The 16,038-nt window shown below is 47.4% G+C and overlaps 1 protein-coding gene across 4 annotated transcripts in view; it reads left to right on the top strand.

Moving 5' to 3' along the window:
• The window catches only part of C2HXorf58 (chromosome 2 CXorf58 homolog), a 37,877-nt gene extending 28,996 nt beyond the window's left edge, over nt 1–8,881 (top strand). For all 4 annotated transcript variants that reach the window (XM_040338261.1, XM_040338259.1, XM_040338260.1 and 1 more), the window contains one exon: nt 8,611–8,881. In XM_040338261.1, coding sequence (XP_040194195.1) covers nt 8,611–8,784 — 174 coding nt within the window. In that variant the 3' untranslated portion in view covers nt 8,785–8,881. The remainder of the gene's footprint in view (nt 1–8,610) is intronic.
• The last annotated feature ends 7,157 nt before the right edge of the window (nt 8,882–16,038 follow it).

Here is a 16,038-nt window from a genome sequence, read left to right as displayed (position 1 = left end):
GTTTGATCCGGGTGGATGATCTGTCCGATGACAGATTTCAGCCTGTTGGCCAAAACCTTGGCAAGGATTTTGTAGTCCACGTTCAAAAGAGAGATCGGACGCCAATGTTTCAGGTCCGATCTCTCCCCTTTGCGCTTATACAAAATCGTGATCATCCCCTCTCTCAGTGAAGGAGGCATTCTGCCCTCCACCACCATCTCCTCGTACAGCTCGAGCAGGTCCGGGCCCACGAGGTCCCACAGGGCTACATAGAGCTCAACTGGGAGACCATCGCAGCCCGGGGTCCTGCCCCGCCTAAAGGATTTAGCGGCAGAGTGCAGCTCCTCCAACACCAGGGGGGCGTTGACGATCGATGAACCTGCAGGATCAATTTGGTTAGTGATACCTGACAGGAACCTGTCGGCTGCCTCCGAGTCCGTTTCTTTCGGGGAGTAGAGGTTGGTGTAGTAGTCTTCAACTACTTGCATTACAGCCTCCTTCCCCTTCTGGAGAGTTCCGGTCTCGTCACGCAGTTCAGACAAGGGAGTGTGTCCTGAATGGAGTTTCCTGAAAAAGAAAGAGTTACACTTCTCACCTTTCTCAAGATTCTCCACCTTGGCACGGAAGACAATGTGCCTGGATTCTTCCTCAAAGTACCCTTTCAGGCTCTTCTTGGTGTCCTCCAGGTCCTGCCTAACGTCCCAGCCGCAGTGGTGAAGGTCCTGCAGGGACTGCAACTCACGTTGCAGTCTCCTGAGTTCCTTCTTCCTTGCACACACTTGCTGTCGTCCCCTTGCCTGAAAGAAGCTGCGCAGCTTAACTTTCACAACCTCCCACCAATCACTTACCATTCCGAAGAATCTCTTTTCCTCCGTCCAAGAGGCATAGGCCTCCCGGAGTTCCCCCATCAATTCCTCATTTTCCAGCAGGGTGGTATTCAGCTTCCAGGAACCTGGTCCGTGAGCAAAGCTCTCGCCCAGTTCACCCCGAAAGTGAATGGCCCTGTGGTCAGAGAAAAAGCAGGGGATCATGAAGAACTCACGATGCTTGACTGCTCTTGAAGTGAGCACGAAGTCAATCCTGGAACGCACAGATCCATCGGGTCGGCACCATGAATAATTCACGGTACCTTGCCCTATGGATCCCACGGCGTCCCGTAAGGATGCCTCCGAGATCATCTCCTTGAGCAGTTTAGAAGTAGCATCAAGTTTTGCGTATATGCTAGAACTGCGGCCATCCTCCTCTATCGGACAGTTAAAATCACCGCCGATCACTACTGCTCTGGTGGTGACAAGTTGCATCCGCAGGGTCTGGAAAAGTTCCAGGCGCGCATTCGTATCTGGGGGGGCGTACACGTTGATGAGCCTAATTGGCTCTCCCGCCCACGAGCCATCTATGACCAAAAGACGGCCACAGACAAGCTCATGGATGGAGTCAACCGTGAAGCGTCCCCCCCTGATAAGAATGGCTACCCCTGCATTCCTGCAATTGCCACCCCCGGACCAGTAGGAGGGACCGAGGGTCCACTGAGAGGTCAGATGACTGTACCTTCTCAAAGGAGGAAGACCGCACTCCTGGAGCATGTAAACATCACTCTGATGAGTTGAAAGAAAAGTCAGCGCCGTTCGCATTCTAGAGGTATCCTTGATACTCCTCACATTAATGGAAAAGATTGAGATCTCAGCCATAATGAAAAAGGGGTATGAGGTCTAGTTAGCAAGGGGCCGAACTTACCTCCCCGAAGGGGGCGGGTGGCTCCTCCATCTCCACAGCTGCCTGTTCTGGGTACTGGGTTATGCCCAGTTCCTCCAGGACTTCCTCAACTGTCTCAGTGAAGTTGGCGGTGGGGATAGGCACATAGTCGGCCATATTCTCCTCCTCGCCTTCCTCACCTGCAGACTCCAGGTCCTCCACTACTTGCCCTGGTCCAGCGCTTTCGTGCTGGACCCCGTTGGGCCGTTTGGTGGAGGTGGCGGGTTGTTCTGCCAATGGGCTCACAGGCTTCCGTTTCCGGCCTCCTGTTTGGCCACTGGCAGGGGTGGAAGGGGGGGAGGGCGGGGAAGTCCTCCATGGAGGACAGGTCTGGGGTGGGCGGTGGGGCAGGAAGGGTCTCCTCTGAGCCAGAGGGGGTGGGTGGGGGTGGGACAGAGGAGGGGACAGAGGAGGGGACGTGGACAGGGACGGGGACAGGGGCAAGGACAAGGACAGGGGCAGGGGCAGGGGCTGGGGCAGGGGTATACTTACCTGTGGCCTTCCGAGGCTCTTTTGGTTTGCTTTCGGTCGGCTTCTTCCCAGAGCTGGAGGCTGGTTTACCCTGGATCAGGGCTCCAGCATAGGTCCGGGTCCTTTGGGGGCAGTGCCTGAAGGTGTGCTCTGGCAATCCGCAGAGGTTGCAGGCTTTGGGCCTAGGACAGTCCTTGGTCTCGTGGCCTGTAACCCGACAGATCTTGCAAGCAAGTTCTGTACACTCCTTTCCCATGTGTCCGGGACGGCCACATCTGTTGCAGTTGTAGGGTATCCCGGAGTAGAAAAGGTGTCCTGCAGATGATCCTAGCGAGAAGCACGCCTGCAGGTGCTGTAAGTCCCCCGAACGGTCTTTCCTGAGCTTGCATAGCACAGACCACTTCCCAATCCAGAAGCCGTTGACATCAAGGATTCGGACTGGGTCCTTTACCACGGTGCAAAACCTCTGTAGGTAGGTGGTTATGTCTCTGCTTTGGGTATGGGGATTCCGCATGGCAACCGTCACCCACTTCTCGTCCTGTGTTATAGGGCAGTTCGCAACGAACTTCCGAAAAGGGGATTCAGGGCCACTGGTCTTCACCATCTCCCAGTATCGTCTGCAGACTTGGAAAGACCCGAAAGTGATGTAGAAGATCCCTCTTGCGAAGGACTGCACCGAAAGCGTCTCCGCTTTGCTGAAGCCCTGCTCCAGGATCATCTTCTTTCCGAAGATCTCCGAGGTCATGTCAGGGACTCTTCCGTTCACCTCTTTCAGCTGCAGCACGACCGTCTGCTTCATCCAGGGCTCCAAGGTTGGCAGCCCGTCTGCAGGAAATTTCGGCTTCGCTGGTCTCGGTTGGCTGGCGCCGGCCGGGATGGAGGTGGAGGTTGAGGCGGAGACATTCTCGGGGACCTCGGAGGAAGTGGCTGGGGCAGGGTTCTTCCTCATCATCTCTTCGGTCTCCTTCGTCTCATCAGTCACTTTTTCAGTCTTCTTCTGGCTTTTCCCCATCTTCGAGAAGTCTGGAAGTCGCTTCGGGAGTTCTTCGGCGGCTTCCTTCCTTGTTCCTCGACGTCTTCGCTCTTAGCCTTTACAAAGGCTCTCGCATCTACTTCCCGAAGGTAGTAATGCGGATCTCTTCATCTCGATTTGTTCGTTCTGAAGAGAAACCAGAGTGTAAACTTTTTTCTGGCCATGGCCATCTTGAGTAAGGGCAGGTGATTTCGTGTAGCATTTACTTCCTGGAATCCATTTGCCCTAAGCTCGGGCGTGCAGACAGGAGGGTGAGCTTATGGGAGGAAACTCATCCTCCCCTCTTGAAGACTCCTGGGATGTATGACACTGTTTGCCTGGGCCAGAAACCATGAAGTAACTGAACAAATATATATGTGTAAAACAAATATGATATACGTTCTTATCTATTTACTATGCTAGCAGCATAAGGATTAAAATAAGTAAATGTTGATTGAAAGAGTTCCACTTTAACTCTCTTTACTTTCTGGTTGGTAGAGTCAATGTGTTGCAATAGAAATCTTAAAGTGGAAGTTTAGGCAAAAGATAACGAACTCTAATCCTACTCTATGCCACATTTTAAGTCTAATCTATCTAGTCCTGTAAAGCAAAAATCGCTGTACTTACCTGTTCCGAAGCCGCTATGGTCCAGTCCCACACTGAGCTTTCAGCGGTGGCTTTACAGTGTAGGCGTGTGAGGATAGGCAACTGACACCCATGGTAATTTTATGGGTGACGTCACTTCCCAGCATTTGTTGGTTCTCTCCAGCACACAGCATCCGCCGCTGGAGACAGTGATTTTTGCTTTACAGGGCTAGATAGATTAGACTTAGAATGTGACATAGAATAGGATTAGAGTTTGTTAGTTTTTGCCTAAACTTTCACTTTAAGTGCTTTGGGTAGGTATGGAAGGAATTACCCTTACAATTTTCAGGCAGCCTTTAGGCCTCTTATGCCTCGTACACAAGACCGTTTTTTCCATCGGAAAACCTGCGATGAGAGCTTTTGGCCGGGAATCCTGGCTGTGTGTATGCTTCATCGCAGTTTTTCCGACGGGAAAACTGCCGGACAAAAAAAGAGAGCAGGATCTATTTTTTCCCATCAGGAAAAAATCCTGGCGGGGAAACTGTTCATCTGTATGCTTTTCCGATGGGGAAAAAAAACTGCATGCTCGGAAACAATTCGAAGCAAGCTCGGAAGCATAAAACTTCATTTTGTCAGCTCGTCGTAGTCTTTTACTTTACCGCGTTCTTGGCAGTCAAAAGTTCACCGGAGTTTATGTGACCGTGTGTATGCAAGGCCAACAGGCCCACAAGAAACACACGTGTTTAACAATCTGAACATAATACTTTGCTAACTAGCTTGAAGCAACTTGTGGCCACAGCTCACATTAACTGAGGCCTGAACATCCACATGGTACAACTTGGAAAATGTGTGAACACCGCAACAGTTGACAGCCTTGTAAATCTCCAATATAGATGCTTGATGCTAAAAAACCTGAGAGACGCCAACAGCCCTAGTGGAATGGGCTCTGATGGGAAAGGGAGGAACCTTTTACTTAAGGGCATAGGCCCTGGAAGTGAGTTGTCTGATCAACCTGGCTATAGTGGCATGGGAAGCAAGGTCCCCTCTAAATGGACCACCACGTAAAACAAAAATAGACTCTGTCTTGAAAAAGGGGGCTGTGGTTGTTAAGTTGCAGGGGAAGAGATGCGAGGAACAGGAGAGCCGCCCGGATGATCAGAGCGCGGGGAACACAGTGATAACAGCTTTCAATTCAATTGCTGTATGTTCCCGCTGCTCACCGTCACATACAGCCCTGCCTCCTGGCTGGGGAACTTTGATAGACAGATCACCCATCCTGGGACTAAACGGGTAATCTGTCTATCAAAGTTCCTGGCCAGGATGCGGGGCTGTATGTGACAGCGAGTGCGGGGAACATACAGCAATTGAAATGAAAGCTGTTATCACTGTGTTGCCCACGCTCTCATCATCCGGGTGGCTCTCCTCTCTCTTCCCCTCCGCGATCGCTGGGAGAAGGACTCCCATTCAACCCCGCCTACCGCCTGTGCTCGCCCCCTCACTCCTCAAATTCCACTTGCAAAATGCGAGCAGGCAAATGGATATTTTGAGGGCTGTAATACACCGTTAGTAATATTTTTTTTCCGATGTGGATTTAGTGACACTATCATAGTGAACACCCTCAATAGGAACTGTAAAGTGTTTATTGAGAACTGAAATGATAGCACCCACTACTGAAATAGTCCATTTCTTTTTAAAAATCCTTTTTCATAGACTGGATCTCAGTAAAAGGCTTAGGAGGAGCATAAACCTTTTCTGGGTTGACCCAGTCCTCATAAATTGCAAAATCTATGTGTGTTTATGGGAAAAGTATTTTTAGACTTCAGCAGTTTCTTAGTACCCATAGTGGCCTGTTTTGACTGTGTAAAATCAGGTGGCGTTAATGACTTCAGCTCCGGCAGTATTTGCCCCCTTCCTGACCAGGCCATTTTTGCGATATGGCACTGCGTAGCTTTAACTGACAATTGCGTGGTTGTGCGATATTGTACCCTTACAAAATGTATGTCCCTTTTCCCCCACAAATAGAGCTTTCTTTTGGTGGTATTTGATCATCTCTGTAGTTTTTCTTTTTTTGCGCTATAAACAAAAAAATTTAGACAATTTAGAAAAAGACACAATATGTTGTACTTTTTGCTATAATAAATACCCCCCCCCCCCCCCCAAAAAAAACAATGTGTACATCAGTTTAGGCCGATATGTATTGTTCTACATATTTTTGGTAAAAAAATCACAATAAGTGTATATTGATTGGTTTTGGTTTACGCAAAAGTTATCATCTACAAAATAGGGGATAGATTTATGGAATTTTTATTATTATTTTTATTTTTTACTAGTAATGACGGTAATCTGCAAATTGTTATTGGGACTGTGACATTGTGGCGGACAAATCGGACACTTTTGAATTTTTTTTGGGACCATGGACATTTATACAGTGATCAGTGCTATAAATAGCCACTGATTACTGTGTAAATGTCACTGGCAGGGAAGGGATTAACACTAGGGGGCGATCAAGGGGTTAAATATGTTCCCTAGATGTGTTCTAACTGTGGGGGGAATGTGGCTGACTAGAGGAGGAGAGAGATCATTGTTCCTACTTGGTAGGAACACACGATCTGCCTCCTCTCTCCTGACAGAACCAGGATCTTTTTTTTTTGCTCTGTCATGAGTGATCGTGAGTGCCCAGCTGTCATCGTGCCCACCGGGTACACGCATCGGCTCTGGGGACACACTGCGGGCGCGCATGTGCGTCTGCTACAGCGTCTTAAAGAGCAGACGTACAGCAACGACAGCTTACTCAGCAGTGCTAACCTGCCACAGTATAACTGCGGCAGCTAGTCGGGAAGGGGTTATGCAAAGACTTGTGCACACCACATGAGTTAGTGTGTCCACAGTGGAAAGCGTAAGCAGTGAAACCACAGCTAGAAACATCATCTGCTGCTATATCAATGTCCTCAATACTTTCCTTCATAATATGTTCAAGTAAATTGGTTCTATTAACACAGTGGGAAACAAACAACTGTAAAAATAATCTTCAATGTGCTTGATCTGAATGTTGATGTTGCATAGGTTGGTATGGTTTCTTGAAATATTTAATTTAAGGTTTACGTTTAAAACTTCAAATATATATAGTACTGTGCAAAAGTTTTAGGCAGGTGTGAAAAATTGCCGTAAAGTAAGAATGCTTTAAAAAATATATATTATAATTGTTTATTTTTAGCAATTTACAAAATGAAATGTGAGTAAACAGAAAAAGAATCAGAAAAATCCAAATCAAATCAATATTTGGTGTGACTACCCTTTGGCTTCAAACCAGCATCATTTTCTCTAGGTACACAGTGCTTGTGCATGCAGTTTTTGAAGGAACTCGACAGGTAAGTTATTCCAAACATCTTGGTGAACTAGCCACAGATCTTCTGTGGATGTAGGCTGCCTCAAATACTTCGGTTTCTTTTTTAAATCCCAGTTAGACTTGATGATGTTGAGATCAGAGCTATGTGGGGGGCCAAACCATCACTTCCAGAACTCCTTTTTCTTCTCAGCATTGAGGACACTATCGATTGGGCAACATTGAGGACCGTAGTAGACACATGGTCAGCCAATGAAACCTAATGCAGCAGATGAACCACATTATGCTTATTTCCCTTCGATATCGGAAGATGTCCAGCAGTGCCATCAGTACAGAACTGGGACCCAGGTACATCATCTACTGCCTGGAGAAGTCTGGCCAGAAGTGGTCCTCCTGAAAGAGTTTTGGCCAACAAGCCATACATTCAAATGTGGAAACAAGGCTAAGTGACTCAGCTATGCACAAATACATAAGAATTGGGGTGCACATAATGGCAGCAAATGCTCTGGACTGACGAGTTAACATTTGAAATAGTTGGCTGTACTAGGAGGCAGTTTGTTCACCAAAGGGCTGAAGGGCGTTACAATAATGAGTGTCTGCAGGCAACAGTAAATCATGGTGGAGGTTCCTTGCAAGTTTGGGGCTGCATTTGTGCAAATGGAGTTTAGTCAGGATCAATAGTGTCCCCAATACTGAAAAATAGAGGTGAATACATATCCATTATACCATACCTCCAGGGAGTGTAAATGGCCCCAAAATTATTCTGCAACAGGACTACCATAAACATACATCCAATGTCATTAGGAACTATAAAGAGTCATATAAGTGATGGTTTGGCCCCCTCAGAGCCCTGATCTCCACATCAGTGAATCTGCCTGGGATAATATTAAGAGACAGAAGGATTTGAGGCAACCTACATCCACAGAAGATCTGTGGTTAGTTCTTCGAGATGTTTGGAACAACCTACCGAGTTTTTTTAAAAGCTGTGTGCACCTAGCGGAATTGATGCTAATTTGAGAGCAAAGGGTAGTCGCACTAAATATTAATTTGATTTGGATTTCTCTTCTGTTCATTTACTTTCCATTTTGTTAATTGATAAAAATAAACTATTAGCACTTCTATTTCTGAAAGCAGTCTTATTTACAGCATTTTTTTTCACACCTGCCTAAAAATTCTGCAAAGTACTATGCATTTGCTGAAAAAGCAATTGATGATGTTGCAGTCCCTACTGTTTTTATGAAACACCAAGAAAATCGTTGGAATCGCAGTGGTAGTCAGCAGTGTTAAATCTCGATGACATAAAGGAAGTCTTTGTTGGAACAAGCAGGTAAGAAGAGTAAAGTATGTTCTGTAGCACAGAAAATTGCATCTAATACATATTTGTAAGTTCTATAGGTTTAGCACTAAAATAATTATGTTAACTGCACAATGGATTAAACTGAAAGTAACAGCAGCTCTAATTCTTTAGGATCTCACAGATACTGGAGATGTCACTCAGAGACGGTTTCTTGGTAAACAGAATACCCTCAACCAAGCAGTGTTTTCTGATGATGACTGGGAGGAAGAAGCAGAAAAGCTTTATGCTTGGAGTCAAGGCTTGTCACTGGAAGAACCAGCAATGGCATCTCCACTACACTTTTAATGGCCCTAATATGACTTATTCACTACTCACAATAACATTAATGCCACGTACACCCGACAGTTATTCATGTCATGCAAAAAAACAAAGTTTTTCTCGACGTGATTTGTCATGATTCCTCTCAAGCCTGCCTTGCATACACACGTTTGTAAAAAAAAAAATACTTGAGCAAAGCGCGGTGACGTACAACGGCACTATAAAGGGGAAGTTCCATTTGAATGGCGCCACCCTTTGGGCTGCTTTTGCCAATTTTCCCCATCTCATAGCTTTTTTTTCCCCCTTGTTAAAGCGTACACACGACCATTTTTCACAACGTGAAAAACTATGAGAAAAAATAGAGCAGGTTCCAAAAAAAAAAATTGGCAATTTTTCTCGTCTAAAAAAATGCTCTGGGGCATACACACAGCTTTTTTTCACGACCAATTAAAAAAATTTCATTTTCTCGTAATAAAAAACGGTCGTGTGTACGCGGCATTACACTTATCTACAGCTGGGCTACATTGTCATATTTATTTTCTGGTCAGTTTCATGACATGTGCAGTTCTAGATTTGTATAAGGTGTGAAAACAGCTGGGATATTTTGTTGAAGGTGTTCTCAAGCAATGTAAAAAGCCCTCTCACTGGCGATTCAGCTGTCTAGCGTCCAAAAACTGCAATATCTACTTTGGGTGGCATAACCCAGTAACTACCTTTTTTGTACAGTTTGTAACTGCCATATCTTTAAAATTTTCTCTCAATGAAATAAACCTATGACATTTTCATAACTAGGTATCATAATCCAGTATTTTCCATTAAACTGTATCGTTCTCTTTCAACAAAGGGATACCACAGCGGTGGGGGAAACAGGATTTGGTCAGGAATCACACGCATTCCTGTTCAGATCACATGCGATTCTTTGCAGTGCGATTTGAGCCCATTCATTTTGTATGGGCTCTAACACTGCAAAAAGTATCACTTTCAGGTATCGGAGCATTTGCACGAGTACGAGTACTCATGCAAATGCTTAGGCTACTTTCACATTGAGGCGTCAGGCAGTAAAGCACCGCTATTTTTAGCCCTCAGGCTTTCACACTGGGGTGAAAGGAGAGGCTCTTTCAGGGTGCTTTGCGGGTGCTATTTTTAGCACTTTAGCGCCTGCAAAGAGCCTCAGTGTGAAAGTAGCCTAAGTACCGATAAGGCACCCTTTACAATTCCACACAATCTCAAAAGCACCCCAATCCAAAATTTTAAAAACAAAATTAATAGTTTTACATTGAGTAGCAACACCCATATGCGCAGGACACCCAACATTAGCGGTGAGGTCATTGGCTGTTAGGACACTGGCGACTAGACGGTTGTAATGGTGCACAATGAAAACCTGTGGCTTTATGTAACTAATAGGCAGGCTTGATTCACCTGCTGGCTTGTATACAATTTTTGGACAGTTTCTAGGCATTTTGCTAAGGCCCCCCTAAAGACTCCACACCCTTGTGTTTACCATAAATCCTTACCTTTGTGAACTGTTTTTTTTGTTTTTTTTTTTAAACAAAAACGTTTTTATTTATGGAAAACAAAAACAAAGAAAAATCACCAGGCAATGGTAATACATAAAGCAGTAATAACAGTAGCAGTGAGTACAAAAGATCTCATACATATAACACAATGAGATGATTATCCATGAAAAAATACCTTCTCGAGTAAACAATAAACAAGTGGTTCAAAGCGTAGAATGCAAATCAGAAGTCAATTGGGCAGTAATACTTGAGAGTACCATGATCCCCCGCTACATGGAGTATGGAGATCAGGAACCAGACAAGCAACAGTTAGGGGGTGGAGGAGGTGAAGATGGGTTCCCATACCAGTGCAAAAGTGAAGACCCCCACTGCTGCACCAAGCAGCGCAAGACAGAGGGGGAGGGGTGGGGGGATAAAGACAGGCCACACAGTGCCCAATACAGGGAGAGTCGTGGCCAGAGCTGTACCCTAGAAGGTCCCCACATGGCTCCCATATCAGTCAACCGCAATACTGAAGAAGGACAACCAGACACTCCACCCTCCTAAGCCAATACCAGTTGCTCCTCATGCACCCATGCCGCCCGGACCTTATCAAACTTCCCCCGGGCAATTACGACCCAGATAGGTGAGTTTATACAGAGGAAGGGCCGCATTAATTAAAGCTTTCCACTGCTGTACTGAGGGGGGAGAGGACTCCTTCCACCGTATCAAGATTGCCTTCCTAGCATAAAAGGCTGCATAAAAAATAAAGAGTTTCTTGGAGTGAGTACCATTCAGTGTATCAACTATCTCCAAAAGCAATGGCAAAGGGTCACAGGGCAGACTTAACTTACTGACAGATCTAATGACAGTCACTACCCCCTGCCAGAAAGATTGTATCACAGGACAGGACCAGACAATAAGAAAAAAAGATCCCTCCTCCTCACCACATTGGGGGCAGATGGGATATATTTTAGCCAGGCGATGGGGGGAGAAATAAGCGCTATGTAGAAATTTGACCTGAGTAAACCTATGCCTGGCAGAAACCACCAGGGAGAGGTACTGCTGAATACCCTCCTCCCATCCATCATCAGCCAGCGTCGGGATATCCGCCTGCCAGACCGAAAAAAGCTGAGAGACCTTGGAGGTGTCCAAACCCACCAAAAGAGAGTACAGGGCAGAAAAGGGCTTAGTCTCATCCGCCACACCCAGTAGGCATTCAACCCCTGTAGTCTCCAACACCAATAGTCCAGGGAACTGGGACCTGAAAGCATGGCGCAGCTGGAGGTACCTAAAAAACATCTGGTTCGGCAGTCCCCTCCTCTGCTTCAACTCATCAAAGGTAAGGAGTTCGCCCGACGAAACTATATCCGTAAGCGTCTTAACCTCAAATCGGGCCCACAAAACAGGATCGGGGATAGAGTGGAAGTGCGCCAGCCGTGGGTTCCCCCACAACGGAGTATGCAGAGACCAGCCATTGGGCTTCTGAACCTTGGTCCAGACAACCTCCCAGACCCTCAGGATAGTCCTCATCGAGGGTGTGATGTTAGGGTTAGATCTAGGTCCCCAGTGCATAAGATTACGCAGCTCAGAATAGGATCCGAGCAGCGCAGCTTCCAGAGTGGACGCCGGGTTAGCTGGCTCCTCCGATACCCACCACCGGAGTGTAACAAGGACCGCAGCCCAGTAGTATTTCTGGAAACAGGGCAAGGCCAATCCGCCCAGAGTGACCGGCAGCTGCAGGGTGGACCTGGCAATTCTAGGGGTACCACCATTCCAGATAAAGGAGGTAAGTAGACTATCCAGTTTCCTAAAAATCGCATTTGGAATAGGTACCGGGGGTCTGTCTAAAAATGTACAAAAATTTCTCCAGGACGGTCATTTTGACCAGGTTAACCCGACCGACCGGGGTAAGGGATAGTGTCTTCCAAGCAGCACACCTCTGAGTCAGGAGGGAGAAGACCGGAGTCAGGTTAAGGGGAATGAACTGCTTCAGGTCCCTGTGGATCTCCACTCCCAGACACAGGAACTGTGAAATCCGTCGCAGGGGGGTATCCACACAGATCGAAGCCTCCGAGGGGTGCAGTGCGAAAATGACAGACTTCCCCCAGTTAACACATACGCCAGAAAATCTGCCGAACGTATTAATAAGTGCCAGGGTCGCCCCGAGAGAGTCAGAGGTGTTACACAAGTATAGCAGAGTGTCATCCGCATAAAGAGAAATCTTTTCTTGAACTGGGCCTATAGGGATACCGCAAACCGCCGAAGAAGAACGGAGGAGAATTGCCACAGGCTCAATAGCCAAAGCAAAAAGGGCAGCCCTGCCTAGTACCCTTGTGGAGGCGAAAGGGTGGGGAAAGAATCGACCCCGTGCAGAACCTAGCAGTGGGCGACCTGTACAGGGCCTGCACCCATGATATAAACCTGGGTCCAAAGCCAAACCGCCGCAGGACCTCCCACAGTTAATTCCACTTCACTGAATCGAATGCCTTTTCAGCATCTAGGGAGGCCACTGCGTCGGACTCGGCCAGGGAACCCTGTGCACCCAACACCGTATATAACCTAGGGAGGTTTATATCTGTGCCCCTACCGGGCATGAAGCTGGTCTGGTCTTCATGCACCAAAGTAAGGATGACGGTATTAAGTAGTCTAGCCAGAACTTTAGTGAGGACTTTAGCATCCGCATTTAGGAGAGAAATGGGCCTGTAGGAGGCACAGAGTTCGGGGTCCTTACCCGGCTTGGGGATCACCACAATGACAGCCTCAGCCATGGAGGGAGGGAGGCTGCCATCTCTCAGGGTTGCGACAATCATAGCATGGAGCCTGGGTGTCAGCAGCTCCCCGCATTGCTTATAGAATTCCGGGGAAGACCAACCACTCCCAGAGTTTTCCCCACCTGCAGGTCCTCCAGAGCTTGCTGCACCTCCTCAAGAGTTATTCCGCTATCTAAGCAAACACGAGCCTCATCACTAAGGGTCGGGAAGGCCAACTGCCCCAAAAAGGAACCCAAGTCCTCCCCTGTGTAAGCCACTCTGGACAAGTACAGAGCCTCATAGTAGGAGGCAAAGAATGCGTTAATGGCCACCAGATCCACCTCTATCAATCCATTAGCATTCTGGATGCGAGCAATAGTAGCAATAGGTTGCTGCTCCTTGGCCAACCAGGCCAAGAGACGTCCCGTTTTTTTCCCCCTGCTCGAAGATGCGATGTGTCTGGGCTAATTGCTGTTTCCCTGCCCTAGCCACACGAAGGAGCATAACCTCACGATAGGCCGCCTGCATATCCAAGTATGTGACCGGATTTTGGGTAATGACATACTGAGATTCCAGATCCCGAGCTTTGGCCTCAGCCTCCTCCAGACAGATCGTAGCATCACGCCTCGACCGAGAGATAGAGGACTGGTAACACCCCCGAGTGTATGCCTTGAAGGCATCCCACCTATTACCCATAGCCGTGGATCCCGCATTAGTCACCCAGAACTCAGAGATGCATCGAGAGATCTCCGATGTAATCGTCTCATCGGAGATCCAGTAGCAAGAAAGTCGCCACAGTCTCTCTGACGGAGGTGTCTGGGCCCTCAGACCAAAGAGCATGGGGGCATGGTCCGAAATACCCCTAGGGAGTATTTGTACCTCTCAAAACAGTGAAAGCAACCCCCCACTGACATAAACCAAATATATCCTGGACATCGCCCGAAAGGAGGGGGAATGGCACGTGTAAGCCCTAACACTCGAAAACTTCCACCGCCATATGTCCGTGAGACCATACAGGGAAGCCCAACGTTGCAGGGGAGAGTCATTGCTAGTATCAGAGGTCAACCTATCCAAAGACGGGTTCGGGACCATATTAAAATCACCTGCAATGATGAGATTGTAGGGTACGTGGCGAGAAGAGGAATCAAGGACTTCAGGAGAGATATTGTGGCCGGTGGCGGTATATAAATGCCCAGAATTATAATTTCCACGGTGTCCACCACGGCATGCAGTAGCACATATTTACCATCAGGGTCAACTCTAACATCCAGAAGGGTATAGGATAGAGACTTATGGACAAGTATGCTGACCCCCCTAGCATAGCTAGAATATGTGGCATGGTAGGAGTGACCCACCCATTGCTTCCTCAAACCAAGGACCTTACGTCCCACCAAGTGAGTCTCTCGGAGGAGACATATATGGGGAGAATAATTCTTAAGGTAGGCCATTACCAGGGATCTCTTTATCTTGTCATTTAACCCACAGACATTCCACAAGAGTATCTTAATGGGAGCCATAGGAATATCGTCATAATAGGACTGCTAAGAGGGTAGTAGTGGAGCCAAAGTAGGGGAGGGTACCCAACCGGCTGCATGGAAACAATCTCCACAATAGGGTTGGACACCCGGCCCATGCTTCCAGTGCAGGTCAAAACAGGTGACCAAGGCATCTCACTGCAAACATTAGTCTGGCATAAAAAAACGGTAACAAAAGGAATGAAGTATATAAAAACAAAAGAACAGAGCAGTTGGGGGCGTGACCGGACGTAGGTGTGCAGAGTGAGAGAGGCATGTGAGAGGTGGTGAGAAGATGTGTGTCTCCCACGTACTGCCCATTAGGATTATGCAGCCTAAATCTCATGCCTAAAATGCCTAAGCACCAAGATCCTAAAACCTCAGTTTGATCCAGCCATAAGCCAAAAGCCTGCTACCAGTATTAAAGATTTTTTTTTTCCCTCTCTACCCGGACGGAGAAGAAATAAGTACGGCTCTACCTTGCACTATCCTGCATTATCCTGGGAGCGCTGGTTCTTCGGTGCGGGGTGGTGCTGTGGTGTCCCTGTATCCCTGTGTCCCGCAGCGGTATCTCCAGAGTATCGGGGGTCTCCGTGAAGGTCTGGCCGCGGACTGGTCTCTGGGGGTATGGGACCCGTGGATTGGAGGTCTGTGGTCAGCTGACGGGAAACACGTGACCTGCCCAGTGAAGCCCGCGTTTAAACTTACGGCGGGAGGTGTCGGCTCCAGCGGCTATCGGAGGCCTTTGCTGGGCGCTTTTCTATCGCACCCTGCACCCCCTAAGTGAAGGGAGGAGAGTGGGGGAACAGTGTGGGACGAGAGGACTCTTGCGCTGTCCCTATGTAAACGGGGTCGCCATCGTAAACTGAAATAAATGAATGGTGAAGCTGAGGGGAACTCTCAGAGGTCGCAGTGAGTACTACACTACACTATACAACATATTTACTGTGTGTGGAGTTGTATAGCAGCAAAAATTATCTGATCAATTGAGATAACTATGAACTTGTACTCTGCACTCTATTCCTCCCTATGCCTGCAATTCAAGTAGAATAGGAGGGTGCGAATAATCTATGAACTATGACAGTATGTGTACTGTGAATGGGACTGTGCACTGGTAATCAGTCAAGCAACTCTATAATTGATTGAATTTTTTTTTTGCACTAACCGGTATAACAGTCGCATACCAACAATATATCTGCACTTCGCACTTTATTCCTGCACCCCTGTATTTTTTTCCCCTTACAGCACAGGGAAGTGTGGGAGAAGGAGCCACTCCCCCCTGAGGGGAAAGAAAGAAAGGCGCTGGCTGGCTACTGGATAGGTTGTTTTTTTCTTTAGTATTTTTTTTTTCTTTTTTTTCTTAAGCATTTTCTACTTTTTTCTAATTTTTTCTCCTCGCCAGCACATTGAGTGCTGAGTGTTCAGTAAGCGCTACTTCCCCACGTCTGTGTAACTTCCTGTGACTACCAAAAAAAAAAAAAGTAGTCATGTCAGGCCCACAATCATTACGCTCTGCCA

Source organism: Rana temporaria, chromosome 2 (genome assembly GCF_905171775.1).
Source record: "Rana temporaria chromosome 2, aRanTem1.1, whole genome shotgun sequence".
Lineage (NCBI taxonomy): Eukaryota > Metazoa > Chordata > Amphibia > Anura > Ranidae > Rana > Rana temporaria.
Note: the sequence above shows the minus strand (reverse complement) of the source record. Positions and strands in the feature narration are given on the sequence as shown.